This window comes from Arvicanthis niloticus, chromosome 12, assembly GCF_011762505.2.
Source record: "Arvicanthis niloticus isolate mArvNil1 chromosome 12, mArvNil1.pat.X, whole genome shotgun sequence".
Classification (NCBI taxonomy): Eukaryota; Metazoa; Chordata; class Mammalia; order Rodentia; family Muridae; genus Arvicanthis; species Arvicanthis niloticus.
The window spans coordinates 67,685,514-67,705,881 of NC_047669.1; the positions used below are offsets into that span (position 1 = coordinate 67,685,514).

Here is a 20,368-nt window from a genome sequence, read left to right on the forward strand (position 1 = left end):
GGAACACAACTCCACACAGCACTGCAGCTGAGCTAATGCTAATGCGTACGAAGGGTGAAAAGCTGACCTACTTTTGCCATACGAATTTGCTGCCTTAGCCACTTGATCCATTTACTTAGAGATTCAGAGTTGAGCTAAGCCTTTTGGAATGTGTAATATATATAATTTTAAAATAAAATATTCATGCTATTCCTTTAAACTAAAACAGTAAGGGTACTCTCAGGAGTAGATAGTTAAGATGCTACTAGAGAGAGACTCTCTATGTGTTCAGCGTTGAGACGAGGATGACTAGGAGATCATCTACTTCAGGATTTGGCTATAACCAAACTAAAGAAAATGGCCATTTTCACGTAGTCTAAGGGAAAGGTCTATGCATGTTAGTAGTGTTTCTAAGTATTTAAGATATGGGAGTGTCTTTTCGGCTTTGAGAAATATTTTTTATTGATAAAATATTTATGTATCTAATTATTTGCTTATCTATCTATCTATCTATCTATCTATCTATCCATTTTTGAGGCATGGCTTCACTCTGCATCCAAGGCTGTTGTGGACTTCACAGTCCTGACTTCAGCCTGCAGAATGCTGGGTGTACAGGTTTTATTACCACGCTGCTGATATTGGGAAAACGTCCAAACAAGGCTGAACTAGATTGCTTTTAGTATTATAAAATGCAAATTCTAGTATCCACAAGGGTTTTACCAGTTCAACAGTAATTTAGGGAACCATGAAGTAATGAACATATCTTGGCTACATGGTATAAAAGTCCACGTTGTAGCAAACATCACTGTGTTTGAAATTAATTTAATTTGTTGATTGTCTTGGCACTGTTTAGTTGAAGTTCAAAATGCCTAACACATTAAGAAATTAGGTGTTTATAGACCAAAACTTTTCAAAACTCAGGGTAAAGATGGTTATCACTGATTACCTTGACCCTACTTTGAGCAATGACTCATTAGATTATTTTATGGAAAGTATTATCTACAAAATTCAAAACTTAGCCACCTATTTTAGAAAAAGACCCATTTTAAGAGAGCAGAAAAAAGACAGAACAGCCTCTTTTCTGAAAGATGAGGAAGTAGAAGTATACGCTCTCAAGAATTCTTTCCAACTGTAAATGTCCAGCTTGGCGTATTTCTATGATGTTAAAACAGTAAAGGACGAGAGGAAATTTGCAACAGCTTGTTTCGAAGACTACTTAGGGAGTAGAATTTATTATTTCTAGAAATTGTGACTTCCTCTGTACTTTCTTATAACTTACAGCACTAATCCTACTCTTACAGAGTTTAATAAAGTATGCTATGCTCTTGAACTGTCTGAAAAGGATAAAGCCAGCAATTTTCCTTTGAAGTTCTTGAAGTCTTTTCCCACCATGGGTTGGGCTATTTTTGTTCTGTAGTTTTTATTCCATTTCCAGGGGGAATCTGCTGTCTGGATGAAATCAAATTTTTCTAGTCAATGAATATCTAGAGAGTTGCAAAGGGTATTCAGTAGAATCACAGTTTACACCTTAACCAAAACCTTACAATAGCTATGCAACAAGTAATTCTGAGAGTACATATTAGTATCATGCAAACCAAAATGTCTGCCAATGTTCTCACAGGAACCTAGTGGTATAAGAGGAAATGAAAGCCAGACTCTCAGGGCTCCCACTGCTAAGCATTCTGTGTGGTCTCCCACACTCTTTCCCTTTTGAACTTCTTATGTCAACAGCAAAAATACCATGACTGTAATGCCACCAAGAATGCTGGCATTGCATGCCAAGAGCGAATCAATTTGCTTGCTTCTTTTCTGACACTCTCCCAATAACCGTTGTCTCACAGGGTAAGCTGAGAGTCATGAGGTCATCATGGTATAAAGCTCCCGAGAACCTGAACTTGTTTTTCTGATCCTATGTTGTCCAGAAAGCTACATACCATGACCATCATCCAGGAACTCTGTGATGGTAGCTGAGGTACATTTAGACCAGGGCTTGGATGCATCAATGCTGGTAAGGATTGAAGACATTAAACGCTTGTCTTCTGTAGAACCGAAGCTCTCTTCACAGAATTTGGAATCGTCGTGAGAGAGGCCAAGTAGATGTCCTAAAGGAGAGAAAAGAGAGTGCAAGTGACAGAAGGAAGAAGAGGATTTCCAATTACAGAATATCCTCAGTTTCTATTTCCACATAAAAAGTTCTCTAGCACTTTTTTTTTGCACCTAATCATAGGTGAGCTTAACAGTCTTTGTATCCAGACTGATCCCCTTGCATATGAAAGCTCTATGCTGCTATGATGTAGCTGCTTTGGGTGAACATTTGGATGAAAATTAGAAAAATAAATGAAAAAGTAGATAATCTTAAAGTCCATGTGGTTCACATATGCTCACTGGCATGTAAAATCTTATTTAGAATCATGAATTTGGGAGGCTTCTGTAAAATTATGTCATAGTCTCACCACAAATTATTTCTATTGTTAGGATTCTGCCTTCTCTGATGAACTACAAACCCCAGCAGATCAAAGTGCATTCCGAGCATCTACTGCTAGAACCTTCGTAGCTGACTCAATGGTGTGTAAGACGCAAACAGTAGATGCTTTTGGATGTCAGTGACTTCTGTTTTCTTTTTCAAGTATATAAGTAGTTCTTGGGGATGACCCAAAAGACAAAACAAATAGAAGTAACATGTAGATTTCTCACTGCATAAAATATCAGCTCTCTTCATGTTTCTGTTTATAATATTTAGTGAAACATATAGCTACTAGTCTCATAAAAACTATTTTGAATATATGCTCATCTCTACTGTATGGTGGATAAATTTTTTTAAACATAGTTGTTAAGAAGCACTAGAGATAAGTGAAGAACTGGATTCCATGATGAGTAATGAATGGTTCGAAGTCACATGTCCAGGATGTGTGTGCACATAACCCTCCCATACTTGCTGCTAGACCATTTCCCCCTCATCTATTCAAATATCAATTCTCAGAGTATCAGTATCCTCAGATCCTTATAATCTGAGTAAATTGCTTTTCTTATGATATATTAATTTTTCCATACTCCAAGAGGTACATTGACTTTCTTCTATAAATCTAAAAGCTTAAAAACTTCAAGTAGCCAGTTATTTCACCAAAGCTTTCAGAATCATATAACACCACCAATACCTTGTGTAAGACAACAGAACAGACTGCTCACTTCCCCCCCCCCCCCCCAAGATTCTCTATACAGAAAATGCAGGAATGTTGGCCATGTGATCAGGAATCCAGTCAGTGTAGAGCGGCACAGCCCAACAGAGATGAAATCTTTCACACCACATTCCAGCTACTTTGGGCCAACTTGTTAAATCACTGACACCTCATAACAAAATTATTCACTGTGCAGCTGACTGCTCTTGTGCTTGAAATGAAGTGAGTACGGTTCGGTGACCTTCCAATTCTCCATTTATGCCATTTTATTTGGTTGTTGACTTCAACAGCATTTACAGAATTGACTGGAAAAGTAAGATTTCTCTGAAAAGCCTCTCCATGGCAACTCATGACGGGATTGATCAGTAGCATGAATACCCATCACAGTTTGTGAGGTGCGTCCCCAGTGACATGAGAAGCAAGACTGGCAAGGGCCTCTCTAATTTTTGAGTGGTATGTAGAGATTTTTTAAAAAGAGTGTCACAGTGCACAGAAAACATATTTATTAAAATTACTCAAAATTACTTAATCTATGTAGCACTTATTAAAAATTCACCATCTAGTCCCTAGACTTCTCCAAGGTAGAAGCTTTAAGCCAGTACAGTGGAGCGTGCTTGGAGGCTTCATCCCGGGGTTTTGAATTATGTCATTGGAAGAGAAAGAGGGAAGGGTGCCCAATGAGATCTCTGTAACAGGATGTTTAAAACTCCATGTTTTAAATGTAACAATATGTGCTTTTTGTACTGTATTTTCTGAGATATTCACCCATGTTTAATGGAGCCAGGATCTTTTTTTTTTTTTTTCCAAACTGATATAAATAGCACTTTCCAAAGGCATTTTTATTATTGCCTCAAGGGATTTTCACTTCATTGAGAGAGCATAGTTTTAATTTATGGTTTAAAATATAGTATGTATGGCAACCATCAAATTCACTTTGAGGGTCTGAACAAAGTGTCCTGCTTTTGTTTCTGTCACATGCAGTGGTAACATCTATAAACTTAAAAATTTAAATTATGACAACTAGGCAGTTTATTTTTTGGCACAATTTGATAAATCATTTAGTGTATTATTTTATATCACACTGTGATTTTTAAGATCCCTAAATTTAGCCATATAACTTAATTGCTACCAAAGACAAATATAAACAACCAGAAAAGTTCAACCAGAAAAGGTTGATAATCTGCACATGAGCAAATCTCAGCTTCTGCTCTGCCACAGCTTAAAGGAAATGTGTATTTTGTAAGACTCCTCAAATCAATCAGAAACACTGCACGAAGACTATCTTTGAAAAGCAAATGCTTTATCCTACCTGGAGAAAATCAGTTAGCTGTCTGGATGGGGAAAGCAAGTTCTCACAAGGGTGGCAAAAGTCATGGTTCTAGAAGAACGTTTAAGTACACCATGAACTGGGGGCCAGTTGCAGAGTAGGTAGAACCATGTGAGTTTCACGTGAGACCTATGTGGCTTTCCCTCCAGAGATGGGCAGAGCTTGCAAAGGAAGATCAATGTGAAGGGTGTCAGATGTTCTTTAGGGACGAAGTGACACACACACACACACACACACACACACACGTCACAAACAGCAAACAGTGTGCACTTAAAGCCTGTGTCACCAATCAGCTATGTTAAGATGTTTAATGCCAGTCTAAGATGTGTCAGCACCACTGAGAACTGGAATGATAAGTTACATACAGATGTACAAGGCACATACATGGCAGATGACGGAGCATGGCGTTGCATGTACAGATTCTAGGAAATTTTAAACTTAAATATCACAACTGACAATCCTGGATTTCAAATAGCTGTGAAGGGGACACAAAATGCATGCAGATCTGGTTGACAAAGATAGATTTTAATTCTTCAGACAACCACTTCTTCAGAGGAAGTTAGCTTGGAAGTCACTAAGAAGATGTTTATGATGACCATTGGATGGCATTTGGATATTCATGACCCAGAGGACACAAGGCCCCAAGAAGAATCTGCTGAAGGGTCATGGTCAGTGTTCACAAGACTGATAGTAAGTTGTTCTTGTCACAGTGTTTTCTGAGAGCATTTGAAGAAAACAGGACAGTGAACTTAGTAGAGGAATGAGGTGTTAGAAGTCAAAGGGCACGCAATCTCCAGACCCATGGAGAGAGGCCATCCTTTCTCCTGCAGCTGTGAAAGATTTTCTCTTAGGAGTCAGAATATTGGAATGGATGGATGTGGTGGATTCAAGGCAATTTGAGAGGAGAAAGTAATTTTGAGAGAGCTCCCTTATTCAAATAGGGCACCCAAACTAATGGACAAGAGCTGGAGACAGACTAAGAGTTGAGCATTCACTCTTCGAGGTCACGTTAAAGACCCAAATCTTGCATAAGGGAAGCATCCGCCTTTGTGTTTAGAGTCTTTGCAGTCAGTAGAGTACAAAGATGAAAAAGAAAACTGTTAGAACAGCTTTGTCAATAGCCTTCTTTATAAGTCTGCAAATGTGTCACATTGTTAAATGATTTTTCATCTTTGGTATTCCAAATACAGATTTAATGATGATCTCACCTTCTTGTCAAGTAAATCTGGAGTTAGAAGAATATGCGCCCAGGAAAAGACTATGTTTTTAAGGATGAGCTTTATTTATGCTAGGCTGCCATTAATCTTGATTCACAGCTAACAGTGACCTTGAACTTCCGATATTCCTGTCACTTGAATGCTGGCTCAGAAATGTGTGTCTCACTCTTGCTTTATTCAGCACTGATGATAGAACTCAGGACATCGTACATGCAAGAAAAGCTTCCCCAGCACTTCCACACCCTCAGCCAAGACACATCTCTACTGGGGAACCGCTGGGTTCTTCTTTCTACTCAGGTATTACTGGGCAGCATAAGGCTCAGGAAGGAAATTGAATGTTTTGCTAAACTTTGGTCTGAAAATTAAACAGAATTTCGAGTTCTTGCTTCCTGATCCCAAACTATCCAATGGTCAAGGGGACACAGCACCACATCCTACAGAAATGTCCCAAGAAACACTGTAATGTGTTTACTCGGGAAAGCGCAGCCCAGAAGAGGCATCTGTTTCTCAATGAGGTCATGGTTTTCATTTACCTAATTTTCCAGCTGGGATTTTGGAGGTGCAAGAAGGTCTGGCCAGGGGTTGAAAAGTGAGTCAACAGCTCACAGGGGATCAGAATCTAGAACCACCAAAGAGAAGACTCATGACCTCCAATAATTGGGTGGGACACACTCTTCTTAACGCTAACCTTTATGTAGAGGTGATAACACATGGAAATGTTTCAGAAACATTAAGGAAAAATGTTTAATGTGATATTGAGTATGTAATTTAGAAAGAAAAAAAATTAACTCTTTCATATTATGATGGCCTATCCTTTTAGATCAATTTCATACCAAGTAGTCTGTAAAATCCCACTATCCAGTACTACTAAAGTCTTGGGCTCTGGAATCAGATAGGTTGCATTGGAATGTGGCCCTTGGGATAATTGAGTTATGAATCTTAGATAAATCTTGAAATGTTAGCTTAATGTTTTGTATGTTAGCTTAACTAATTAAGCTAACATGGGTTCCCCATGATAGTATTTACTTCATGGTGTGCCCAAGTGCATGCTTGTGTGTTGCATGTGAACATGTATATGCAAGTGTATGTGTACTTGTGTGCATGTAGGCACTTGCCTGTGAAGAATTGGAAGAGCTCAGCTGCTGTTCCTTCAGCACAAGCTACAACCTACAGTCTTATTTTTTTTTTTTCATATTTGGACTGTGACTGGCCTGGAATAGTCTAAATGCATTAGGTTAACTGGCTACTAAGTGCCAGGGATAACTGCTTCATCAGCACTGGTTGCAAGTGTGCACAACTATGTCTGGTTTTGGATTTGTATGTTGTTCTAATGTGGATTATGGGGACTGAACCCATATCTTTTTGTTTGCAAGTAAGCCCTTTACCAACACTTTCTCTCTAGCTGTTAGCATTTGTAATAAATTTTAGTATCACTGAATATCTGGAATTAGAGACAAAGAACAATTTTCTAATTTGAAAAGGGAGACAAACCCCCTATTACAGCTTCAATCTTCTTTTTAATGGCATGTCCAACTAGCTGGTGTCAACCTGTGTGGCAAAAAAATTCAATAGGTCTACCCTAGAGAAACATGGACTGGGATTAAATTTAGTTTTAAAGTCATAATAAACACTAAATCTCACAGTGCTATGGGACATGTAACCCACACCTATGGTCGCCTTTCATCCCCGGTCCAAGAAAGACATGGTGTGGTACTGGTTCAACTTTGACAGGAAATATGCCTAGTTTGCGTTGATTAAAATGACAGGTCTGAAGATAAATAACAAGCTGAATCCCAGCACCCTTCTCATTTTATATCTTACTTGCCTTGCCAGTATGAACATCCAAATCTGTGGACTTGCCTTTGGTCTCCCAAGTTTTCTTTTTTGGTGGGGAGGGGGGCTTCTGCAGTTTTTCCAAACATAGGCTTGTTTAATCTAATCATCTATGGGGCAGAGTCACATACTGATCTCCACAGCCAGACAGGCCTCTAACCACAGCAAAGCACAGGCACCCCCCTGCTGTGTCTCAACCACTTCCTAAGTCTGGCTGAGGGATTGGCCCCACTCTTTAAAGTTGCCTGGCTTTAACATAGGAAACACATTGCAGTCTTTCTTGGTGGAGAAATTCACTTAGCACATTTTATAATTAACTACTATAACACAAACCTTTTGAGTGCTGGGAAATTATGGATTTCATTAATCTGAATAAAATCCTATTGTTCCCCTCGGTATATTAGAAGCTGGCTCAACATCAATAAAATGGTTGCTTTTAATGAGCATGTGTGCAGCAGGTGAAATATTTATTATTACAAGTCTATAATAAAAGTTTGACAAGTTAAAAAATATAAACTTAGAATGTAAACTTACATCAATTTGAAAACTTTCTGCTGTTCTCCTTTGGGATTGTAAAATAGCTGTAAACACATTCCTGCCTCCACCCAAAGCACATGGATGGTTTGAAGCAACATTTTAAGATGTTCTAGCAATTGAGTCAGTGTTCGCTGTGCATAGTCTAGAAAGCAGAAGGCAATTTATAACTGCCAATGAGTCTAGTACATATTGATGCACATGGCTCTTGCAGGAGCTTGTATTGACGTCACGTGACCATCTACTGTCAGCATCTCACACTCCAATGCGCATTTGATTTTGAGTTAGAACGGGTTATCAGGATGACAGAAGGATTCGCGTTAACACATGGGGCTCACAAGAGGAACTGTTCAAAACTGGTAATCTAATCCATGCCACTCCACAACCTACAATAGAACATCATAGGCTTCTATCCTCTCTCTCTCTCTCTCTCTCTCTCTCTCTCTCTCTCTCCTCTCTATTTCTCTTGCTCCACTCCTCCTATTTATCTTCCCTCCCATTCTCTCTCCCTCCTAATCCCCTCCCTTCTGTTCTCCCTCTTCTTTCTTTCCTCCCTCCTTATCCCCTTTTTTTTTTTCTTTCTTTCTTTCTTTCTTTCTTTCTTTCTTTCTTTCTTTAATCCTTCCTCTCATCCCTTCCTCCCCCTTTCTTTCTTACAGACAGAGTCTCCGTATGTAGCACAGGCTAGCTTTGCTCTTCCTGTGCCAGCCTACCTAACCCTGGCAGTTTTGGTGTACCATCATCCCCATCTTTGCTTTAATTTATCATATGTGCTAATTTTCAACATAAGAGTTTTTTAAACTGGAGAATAAGGGCACAAGGGAGGATGCTTTGTTTTCTTTGTGCATAATATAAACTTTACCCGGTATTTGAAACCAGTATATGTAGCACACGGAAGCTTTTGATAATGCACAAAACCCTGTTTCAATTAATCGAAGCCATCTTTAATCAAACATACTCATTTGCATCTTATAGAAATAAAGCAAAATAGGCAATCGATGACTAAATCTTGGATAATTCCTCCCAGATTGTGTTTTGAGTGCAGTAACAACTTGACAGTATTTGTTTGGAATAAATGAAACTGCACATTTGGGAATGAGACTCAAGCAGATTCTAGATACTGGAAAGCCAAAGTTTCAGAATGTTCTTTTTTTTTATATATAAATATAACTATATAGATTGAGTATATAATTTACAAGTCTAATGTAGCAAAAACATAATAAAGGAGAAAGAAAGAAATTTAAAAGGAATAAAATAGAATTAAAATCCAATTCATGATTGGCTTAGATTGAAATGACAGTTCATCTAACAGGTAAAAAATACGGACTTTGAATAAATCAGTGAGTTAAGGTCGAGCTGTTTGGGAGACAAGACTCTGATCATCCAGAGAAAAATCTTAGGTATAATTATATTTGCTAAAAATTTAGAACTCACATTTTATATAATATAGTCATAATATTTAGGCAAAATTAATATAAAATAAGAAAGCACCCAAAGTGAAGGTAGTAAAAAATTTTATGAAAAAGGAAACAAATCCATATTTTATCTTTGGCCTTTAAGTATCTCTTTTATTTTTTTTAAATTAAGCACACAATATCTGACTAGAAAATAAATCATAGAAGGTTATAATGAAGTAAAGAGAGATGACTTAACCAAGAAACCCAAGGAGACACCAGGACGTAATCGTGTGCAGAGGCATCGGTTTGACTGCATATAAGAGTTTACTATTCTCCCATATTGTTCTTCTGTCTAATTATGTCTAATTGCCTTGTCTCACATATCAGTGTCTGGCTCTATATCTCTCACTGCCTCATCAGCCTGTGTAATGCAACACAGAGTCCTTGTTGAAAATGGAGGAGGGTTGGGAAAGTCACCTTGCTAGACTTAAACACTCTGGTCCAGGTCATGTGACATGAAAAGTCAAGCTATGAAGATTCTGTGTACAGAGCTCAGCTTTTCTCCTGTAGGAAAACCTGCCAATGCTGGCACTATATGTAAAGATCATCACAGGAGAGGAAGTCAGGAGGAAACAGTAGCCAGAATGTGTATTCACAGCAGCTTTTTATTATGTTGTCCACTCTATAAGGACAGCACAAATGATCATCGTGTCTAGATGGCCTGGGTAAAATTCCACAGGGAACTGACAGGGACTCAGCACCTTGGCTTAAGTCAAAGATGCTCAAAATGTTCCAGACTGAATTAGCATCAATGATGCTGTTGAATGGTTACTTACACAATGGTTTTATGTTTGATTCAAAGACAAGTGACAGTATAATAATGTCCTGATAAATACTTGAAATATAATAGTTGAAACGCACCTACCTAATTCTGTTCATTACTATCACATTTGGATTTATAAAATTGTCCCTTTAATCAGAAGTTATTCTGCTCCTGAAAGAAATTGGCTCCTGGAGAAAATATATGTTACTAGAAATGTGAGGTAGACATTTTAATTTACACTTAATAGTTCAAGTTGTAGCTTTAACAAGTTAAATCTTTTAAATAAAAATTAAATAAATCTAAATGTAATAATGATTGAATGGCCTTGTGCCAGAAATGAAGATGCAAAGAGGTTATGCATAAATTAAGACATCGAATGAGATATTTAAATAGGAAAATATGTGGGTTGAATATAAGTGATATCCGCTATGTACACTCCACTCAATCTGGCTTCTAAAACAACGCCATGTAAAAGGTAGTGCTATCTCTATAGTTCAGAAAAGAAGATGTGGCCTCACACTGCTTCCTAATAGAATGATTTTATATGGGGAAATAATTCCAGTAAGATGTGTTGTGTCCTAAGTACTAAATCAATTTCCCATTGACCAGTCTTCTAGGTCAGTGATTAGAAGGACCCTTTTCTTCATCCCCGAGACAATTTAACTGTTTACTTCTGCCCCCAACTCATAGTTGTAGGATTTAGAAGTCTTTGGTTAATCGAATATGTGACATTATAAAGTAAACTCTGTGGAGAGTCAGCTTGGTTCCATCTGCCTCACTACTGGGAAGGAGGCTGGGCTATTTACCCGGAGCTACTGATTCTCTGTGACAGGAACCTACGATTATCACTCACGATGGGGCAAAACATGTTAAATTCCTGTGCAAACTGATTATTCCCGGATGAGTCAACACTGTCATGAAGAACTTCCAAAGGGGACGCTTCTGCATCCCATAGGCGACTGTGACAAATTCTGTCTAGAAGCCATTTAGGGATGCTTAAAGAGAGAGAGAGAGAGAAAAAAGAGATAGTAGCAAATTTCCCCTTAACTTTTAAATAACACCATCAAAAAGGAAACGTCTACTTCAATGCTGACTTTGCCTTCCTTTTTCTGTGTCAGTTAACCCTGCAAGTTCAAATATAAACAAATGCAATCCCCAATGGTACATCTGAACCAGAAGAAATCTGGAATTAATTGCCAAGTATTTTGGGTCCTGTTGCAGCTGTTACAAGTGTTTGATTTGGCGAGGGAAGAGAAAAGGCGTTGCATACCAATTTCATGAGCCACAGTGAAGGCTGCGTGGAGGCCATCATCTTCAATCACAGCACAGCTGCGCTCAGGAGAACATATGGTCCCAACGTCTGCCATTCCCAGGGTGTCACATGAATGATGCCCACATAAATCCTGCCCCGGAGAAAGAAAGAAATCATTAAAATCAATTTACATCCAGAGGGAGCCACCATGGACAGCCACTTGCTCACCCCAAATGGCAAGACTGAGATATGTTTATGGTGTCACCTGCTCAGCACTGGAAGCCTTCCAAAGACAAATTCAAAGCAGGAACTCTTCTGAGCTACTTTGTAACCCAGAAGCACAGAAGGATAAAGACATTCAGTGACATTTTCAAAGAAGCTACGATTACAGCCCATTCATTACAATCCGAGATCTACAGCCTGAACAAAGCTGCTGTGCCTACACAAATGTCTAGGGTTACATGTGCTCAATATAACAAATGCCTAATATTCTGAGCTACATTCGGGCTGAACTTCTTGGAAGAGAGACCTAACAATTTGTTTTCTGCTAGAGTCAAATTACAATCACACTTTGTGATAGAACATATATTACTAAGACTTTTGTGTTTATGCATATATTTGTGTATATACATATATTCAGTCATTTATACAAGAAACAAACTATATTAGAATCTATGTGTAATATTAGGTAGAAAAATAAAATTTTTAAAGGTCTATTATTTCTTAAAAATCATTTTTGAACTTCCCAATTGAATTGTAGTTTCATACTGTGTCTTCAAAAATGTATGTAGGGTCACCCATGGCTTTTTAATCATTTCACACTTCTTCATTGAGTTATGGAGGACAAATTGTGGAAGTCAGATTTACACTCCCATGATATCAGTCCTGGGAATCAAACTCAGTTTGTCATGACAAACTGACCCTTTACCCACTGAACAATTGTCCTTTACCCACTGGACAATTTTGCTTATAGCTTTTAGCGAAGTTCAACTCAAGATGATCACACATGAGAAAATATTTGTGATGCAAGTATGTTTAATGGGTAGATATCAGTGTGTTCATTTTATTCTTGAGAAGTTCCAGAGCTTTTAGGAGACTCTCAAAAGTAAAAACGGTCACTTAAAGAATATAAACAAGACATTAAAGAAAAGAAGCTTTAAAGACGATAATGAAGTCACAATTTTGACTTGTTCAACTTGTGCTAATAACATTCTCTTCAAATGTTAATTTAGGTATCACTAAACATAAAAAATTTCTTATGCTTTCTTATGAGTTTCATTAAACCTGATTATAATAGTCCAATAAAGGTGAGCAAGACTTAAAATCTATCCCCAATTCTCTTCTCTTTCGTGTTTTCAGTACCTCCTTGTGATGTTTATATTATGATTTCCAGCTGTGAATCAAGGCTCCAGCTGTGAGTCACAGTGAATCAAGACCTCATGCCAACAATAACCCCTTCAAGCTTCCCTGGGTATCCTTCCATGTCTCATGAGATTCCAAATTACTGCTGCTACAAACAAATTAGCAGCTTTAAAAAATGAATCTTGAGTAGACTTTTGCATAATAATTATTGTTTTTGATAACGATATAGTATAATACATTTTCATCCTCCATTTCATCATTTTTAGCAATTTTAGGATGAGATCCCGGGTCATAGCTGAATCCTTATACACAATAGGTTATCCAGGAATTAACTTCCACTCCTTGTGTCACTAATCATCTTGGAGCTACTGCAAAAGGAAATGGGCTTCCTGTTCCCAATGGCGTTGAAACCGGAATCTTATTATCTCTGTTTACTGCTAATCAATTGCTCATTAGAGGCCATCAACCCTCCTTGTTTTCTTTGAATTGCATTAAATGCATTTGGCCTTTTGCCATGGAAATTGTGCATGTGACTAAATTATGAACAGAAGCACTTGTTAGTTTTTAACTATACTGATTAAGCCCCTTGACTACATAGCCACATTATTACACTTCCACAGCCATCATTATAAACTGGCACATTTTCCATTTCTCTCACACAATTTCAAACCTTTTCAGTGTGCTTGTGGTTTCACCCTCAAGACATTCAATGAACATGTTAACATGGTAGGCCAATATTCTTCAGGAATAAAAAATAGATAACAAATTATTAATATATAGGGTATTGCATTTCTATATTTTCTATTGGCCCTTCACCACAGTAAGTTAGTCTTCAAGTTTATAGGAATTTTAAAATTCAGAGGATGGGTAGCAATAGTGCAGGGATGATCACATATCACTATATTATAGCACACATGCACATAACCTAGCATCGGAGGTAGCAGACATTAAAGAAGGTAGCTCAACATCTACAAAAGAGGTAAATGAATTAACAGTGCTAACAAATAGTTTTTACTTGTTCCGTGTCCATCAGAAGGCAAATTATATATGCATGTGTGTGTGAGAGTGTGTGTATGAGAAAGTGTGTGTGTGTGTGTGTGTGTGTGTGTGTATGTGTGTGTACACAGGCAGTGATTTTACACAGGCAGTGGTTAGCTGTGTAGAATCAATCCCTTATTATCATTGGGGTCTTGAGTGATACAGTGGAAGACTAAGAAAAAAATAGTGTCTGAAAAGTGTGAGGAAAGTTAACTGTGGTCCCATGGTATGGCGTTAGCCAGGCTACAGAATAGAGACAATGGATTTAATTCCAAAATAGAGCTGAGGTAGTCTTCAGAACCAAAAAGTTTCCACAAGGTGGTCACTAGCCCTGTTACTGTCACAGGGACATATGTATATGAGAAAGTTATGACTTATCATGTTATTCAGAAGTATACCATGGGCATATTTGTGGGGATGGAGAAAGGGGCTGGAAGCCAGCAAAGCATCCTGCCTAGAACATCAGTCCTTGGAGGGTAGCTTGGAAAGTGCCAGTGATGAGTATCAGATGGGAAAAGAAGCCATACACCAAGTGGGCAGTGATACCCAAGCAAAGAACTGGAAAATTCCCAGTCTTCGTTGAGAGACTGTTCTCAAAGGCAGCAAAAATATGCTGAGATAAGGAACTGGAGAAAACATAAATTCTGATAAGGACAGATACTATTCCAAGGGTATCAGTAGCAGCCCCTCAGAGTGAAGGAGAACACTTCATATAGTATTAGCTCCTGATAAGGGCAATTGTAGTGTGTAAGACAAGGGTGAAACACCACAGCATTTGAAACCCCCACTCTTCTTTCTACATAATCCCAATGGAAGCAGACTGATGATGGAGGAATTAATGCTAGGACCTGGAGTTTAATCACAAGTATTACACACATGCGTGTATATTCACAGCCATACCTACAGATTTGTCTTGTGGACTTTTAAGCTCCCTGTTTAGCATGTACTGACTGTACGTATTAATGAATTCTGTGTGACAACCTTACACATACGTAGAGAAGGCAGATATCAATCAAATTTCCCTTATCTATCAATGTGAATCTGATTCTTGATTCATCTTTTTCCTTTCTTGCTACTTACACACAAACTCTAATAAAATTGTCTTGTTTATATTTAAACAGAAATTATATTAATTTGGAATGTTAAGCTAGTCATTACAGTGACCTGTATTACACAGTCTCTACAACAAGATGATTCTGAACCTAACAGAGTCCAGTGAAATTACAGGCTAAAGAACCCACGAAGATTCATTTCTATAACAATAACTGTGTGCCTACAACCAACCAGTCCTCATGCAAATTACTGCCACTGCAGTGTGAGGATCTAATATTGGTTCTTAAGAAATGTGATAACTTTTAGTGAGTGAGAAAGACATAAGTTTGGAGAGGAAGGAGACAGACATGCTGTGATGAGCAGCTTGTTCTGAATACAGAGAAGGGTGGATGGACCCTTCTTCAAGGACTCACTAATGGTTTTCCCAGGGTTAGAAACCCCCAAACTGGCACGATATTCTTAAAGAAGAGGCATCCTAATGAGGCAGGACTCAGAAATGTGAGCTCTGACTAAAGCAGGAGAATGTAAGAGGTATTGCTTCTAAGATTTTAATTTTAGTTGTAAGACATGTTTTTCAAACAATTAAACATTGAGACAAAGGCTCTTCCTCATTTAAGTAAGGACACTGTTCAGATACACCTATGCTGGTACGGACATGAAACTTTCTGATATATAGATGTCTTCATATTAACTCTCAAGCTAATGTCAGAAATTAACTCTCAGGAGAGATAAATGCCAGAGTCTCAAGCTTTGAAACAGGGAAGCTACATTTTAATGATAGGTAAACTTTGCCTTCCCAGCATTCCACAGCATGGCGTTGTTAAATCATGATCCTATTCTTGATGCTAATATTATCTTTTGCATTCCCAATCTGTACTTAACTAAATGAACTTCTTCTCTTATAGCAAATCAAAAGCAGCCATGGTGGTCTTCATGTGTGATATGGTGATGAAGATAAACAATTAGATGCATAGAAAAGAGATAAAATGCATCATGGAAGATGTTCTAGAAAACAAGAAAATGGATGTGTGAGAGAGAAGGACATTTCTGAAACAGTTAGCTTTGCCCCCCCAACTCACAGGCACATACATGTGTGCACCCCCTACACACATACATACCATATGAGCAATATTTAACTATTTAGGCTATGGTAATTACTCTCTTTCTATACCTTTACATTATCTCTCCCTACCTTGAAATCTCACACTAGATTTTCAAATGATCTTTTTGCCATCTGAAATTTCCATAACCACATGCTGTGATCAGTTAGTTCATTAGAGTATGAATCATCCAAAGGACCTTTATTTCTCTATATTGGTCACAGCTTGGCATTTAAAACTCTGTACACTGTAGCCCAACCTTCTTCATGTCCCAGTGAGCCTTCCTGCCTCATCCTGGCAACCATTTCCTGCATAGAACATTTGTATGTTGTTCCCCAAAGAATAAGCGGAAGTATTCCATCTACGAGAAAAGGTTAACTTTACCCATATTTGTCTATTTTTCTCAAACCATTCTTGACCCATGCCTTTTCATCCCTAATGCTACTGTCCCCACAGGAGACATCTAGACATTTAGGACACACACACAAGGCTCATTTTTGAACAGCCTTCTCATATGTAAACTTCCCTAATGTTCTTTCTGTTGGTTCCCACTGCCATTAGTTCCCACCATAAAAAGTTGAAGCATGATGCTCCTTACATTGCTCAGGCTAATCCCCAGTAGTCCAGTGTGACTGTGTTTGGAGAAAGGAGCTATAAGAAATTATACAACTTTAAAAGAGTGAAATTCAGCTCAGATATGATAAGGCATTTTAGATTCTCTTCCCTCCTTATCTTTTGTATACATTTCTGTCCATTTCCTCTTCTTCCCCTGCCCCATACCCCTCTCTTGGACAGACATACAGAGTGAGAAAAGAACCCATAAACACACAGTAAGAAAATGGACTCCTACTGACCAGGAAAAAATATCTCCTCAGAAGGTACACAAGGTGGATATTTGATCTTAAGCTCTCCAGTCCCTAGAACTGAGTGAGATTTATTTTTTATGTTTTAAATATGCCCTCCAATGCTAATGCATTGTTGTAGCCCCATCAAACCAACACACACATCAGACAATATATTTTTAAGTAATTTAGATGTTATTTCTTTCTATACTTAATCGAAAATCATTTAGCCTTCTTGCTCTGTCTTCTTATACCTCCTCCCTACACCACACAGACTGTCCACACTGGCTCTGGCCATAGTAGATGTCGTTTGAGTGTCTTTTGTATGTCCTCCATATGGATCTGGCTAGCATTGTCTTCTACAAAACGGTAGTCTACAACTTCAGCTTTGCCCAGGACAACTATGGAATAGCCACCCAATATCAATGTTGTGTATTTTCTGGAATAGATTTTTTTAAGGGTGTTTTTTAACACCCCCCCCTCTTTGGATCTAATGTTTGAGTAAATATCACAGCATTTTTGGAGGACAGTGGGCAGGGCTGTGTCCTCAGATTATGTGATTTTTTCTTCAAATATATGTTTCTACCTGCAAAACAAAACAACATGATAGTGCCTGATTCCTCAGTTATTTAATGATAAAACAATTCTCACTATGGATACTACTTAAGATATGTTCAAAAGTAGTTAGTTGAATCCAAATGAGATCAACCCATGCTTTACGAAACAGTGCAATTATACGTTTGCAATGAGACTCAATAAAGCCACCTAGAAAAAATCTGTGGGTTTCTTCTGTTCCAGGTCAGACTTTGTTTATCCTTGCTGAGAGCCTTATCAGTTTTCTTAATATAAGAGTGATCAATTCATGGATTGCTTCTTCCTGCTAGTGATAAGCCTACTGATAGTAACTAGGTATTTACCCCCTTAATTGCCTTCTGTCTTGTTGGCTTCATCTACCCTCTCCACAGCAGGTATGTGCGTGCAAGGTACCTACTCTGAGTCAATCCATCCATTGTCTTATATATTGCTATTTTATGGATTGAGGTTTTTCAGACTATTTCCCATACATTTTTCTGTACACGATCATCTAGAGTTGTCTAGCCTGTGCCCACTCTTCAGATTTCTGAACTAGCCTCTTTTAAAGTTGATCTGTAGTTGTGATTCTTCAACAATGGTTACTGCAGGGTTGAAGTAGATTTGAATTCAAATATACGACTGAATAAGTTGGTTCAGTCAGCAAACCAAGGACAAAGAGTGCAACCCTCTCCCTCTTCTAGGGATTTTTGTCTTCTAGTGTCCATTTCATGCCGAACCTAAAAGGGAACTAAAGAGTAGAGGAGTGTCTGTGTCCTGGATCACACATCCAAAAACAGACATGGAAGAAGAGAGAGAGTCTAGGCAAAGCACAATGGCTGATTAAAGCACGCTTTAGTAATCAATGAAAATTAATGGACCTTTTATTCAATAGCCTTTTAGCTGGCTCACAGTCACCCCAATGTTTTCAGCCTATGCAGTAGTGAAGAGTTCATTGTTGGTGGTTGGATGTAGGGGGAGGGATGTGAAAGAATTTCTGATTTTGACATCAACTGGGAATTTTTTTTTTAAAAGAGGAGTAAATGTTTTTGGAAAATAAGTTTAGGACTGTCTTTTAAAACATATTTTACAATAAGGGAGAGAGTCAGAATGAGGAGAGAACTCTGGGAAGCAATGCATAAGCGCCTAGGGCCTAGATTTCTAATGTCTGATGACATAGTATGAATTTCAGCAGCAATGCCATTCACAATAGAAATGGCTTTGTGTCAGAAAACTGATAGGTGCAATTTCTATAATGAGAACAATATTGAGGGCCAGTGCATAGCCCTGAGAGCTAAGTATGCTGGCTTGATAGCTGAAATATTAACATTCTTCTGCTGACTCCTAGACCCCCACGTTCAAGGTGTTACTGGCTCGTAAACAGGAGTGGAAAGCACTTCCTCACACATTTGCTTCACGCCTGGAAAACAAGCAATTTAGCAGAAGACATCTGGACACAAAATTTGAACAGAACTCAGAGCCCATCAAAACACGGATTTGATGGTTGAGCGTCTGGCTGCTAAGCAACACACGTCTTACATTCAAAACAGAGTTGTAAAAACGATCTGCTCGTGCCAACTCTGGGTATTTCTCATTGAAAAGAAATAACTATGAAAGCTATTTCTTTCATATGGCCAGCCTGAAAATACCTGACTCGCATGAACAGAGGTGTCCCAGTCTCCCCTCTTCTAGACTTCTAGGTTTCCATTTTTTGAAACATTAGGTAGAGATTAAACTGCACATGCCGAATACTTTCAGATGAGCATTGTCCTGTATTGAAATACTTATGCAAGCTACCTAATAGTCCTCTTGTAAATGAGAATGATATATTTATATTGTAATCGTTCTTCGAACATTTAATTGTTTTTGAAGTTAGGTGAACTTATTAGAGATCAACCACAATCCAAATGGTATTTGCTTTATATAAGTTTGCTTCTGCTTCGCAAGGAGGGCAAGGAGGATTGAAGTAAAATATTCCCCATGTGTAAACCAGATTGGAAATTCTGTGGCAATTCTTAGAAAAGTTAAGTTACGGTTGGCAAGGTGGCTGTCTCAAGGGGTAAAGGTACTTACCACTGAGCTTGACAACCTGAGTATAATTCCTGGGACCCACATAGAGGGAAAGAATAAACTTCCATAGGTTATCCTTCTTGACCCCTGCTTGCATGCTCTGATACATGTCCTCTCCCATTAATAGAATGTAATTAAGAATTTCTTTTTAAATTAAAAATAAGTAGGAGCATGGACTTACTTCTATCTTGCTTTTGTCTAGTTAAAATGTAATGATGCGTTTTCCAGACTGGGAAACAATGATTGCCAATTACCCAAATACAAAACCTTCCCAGCAACAGCAACAGACATCACTTAGAATGGCCGACCGGTTTCCTTTCAGCTGGGAAATGATTGGGGAAAGTATGTAGAAAAGAACAAACAGTGAGAAGCCCCCCAGTTAATTTTAGAATTATGCACTACAATTTTGTATTAAACTGAAAGAAAATTATTACGACAACTGGCAGTGTACTACTGCCTTTTGGTGTGGTCTGTCTACAAAAGTATTTTTTTTCCTCTTTCTTTAGGGAACCTCCTTCTACAAACTCTCCCAAGCCTCCTTCTTGGCAGGCAGTCATTATATAGCTACACAAGGAAATCCAGACGTGGAAAGTTGCTTATGAAAAAAAAAAAAAAAAAAGGATTTGGAAATCAAGTTGAGAACGGGCTAGTTTTACAGACAAACTTCAGAGGGCAGCCTTTAAAATGACTGTTGCACCATTTCAAAAACTAATGCTGCCGGGCAGAGGAATTAAAGGAGGGCTTCCAGATCATCTCTTAATGAGATGAAAGCTTCTTCATGGCACACAAGGCTGT

The 20,368-nt window shown here is 38.2% G+C and overlaps 1 protein-coding gene across 1 annotated transcript in view; it reads right to left on the reverse strand.

Moving 5' to 3' along the window:
- The window catches only part of Adamts5 (ADAM metallopeptidase with thrombospondin type 1 motif 5), a 44,294-nt gene that overhangs the window by 20,519 nt on the left and 3,407 nt on the right, over nt 1–20,368 (reverse strand). The window contains exons 2-3 of the mRNA XM_034515660.2: nt 11,557–11,689; nt 1,914–2,081 (exon numbers count right to left, since the gene is read on the reverse strand). Coding sequence (XP_034371551.1) covers nt 1,914–2,081; nt 11,557–11,689 — 301 coding nt within the window. The remainder of the gene's footprint in view (nt 1–1,913; nt 2,082–11,556; nt 11,690–20,368) is intronic.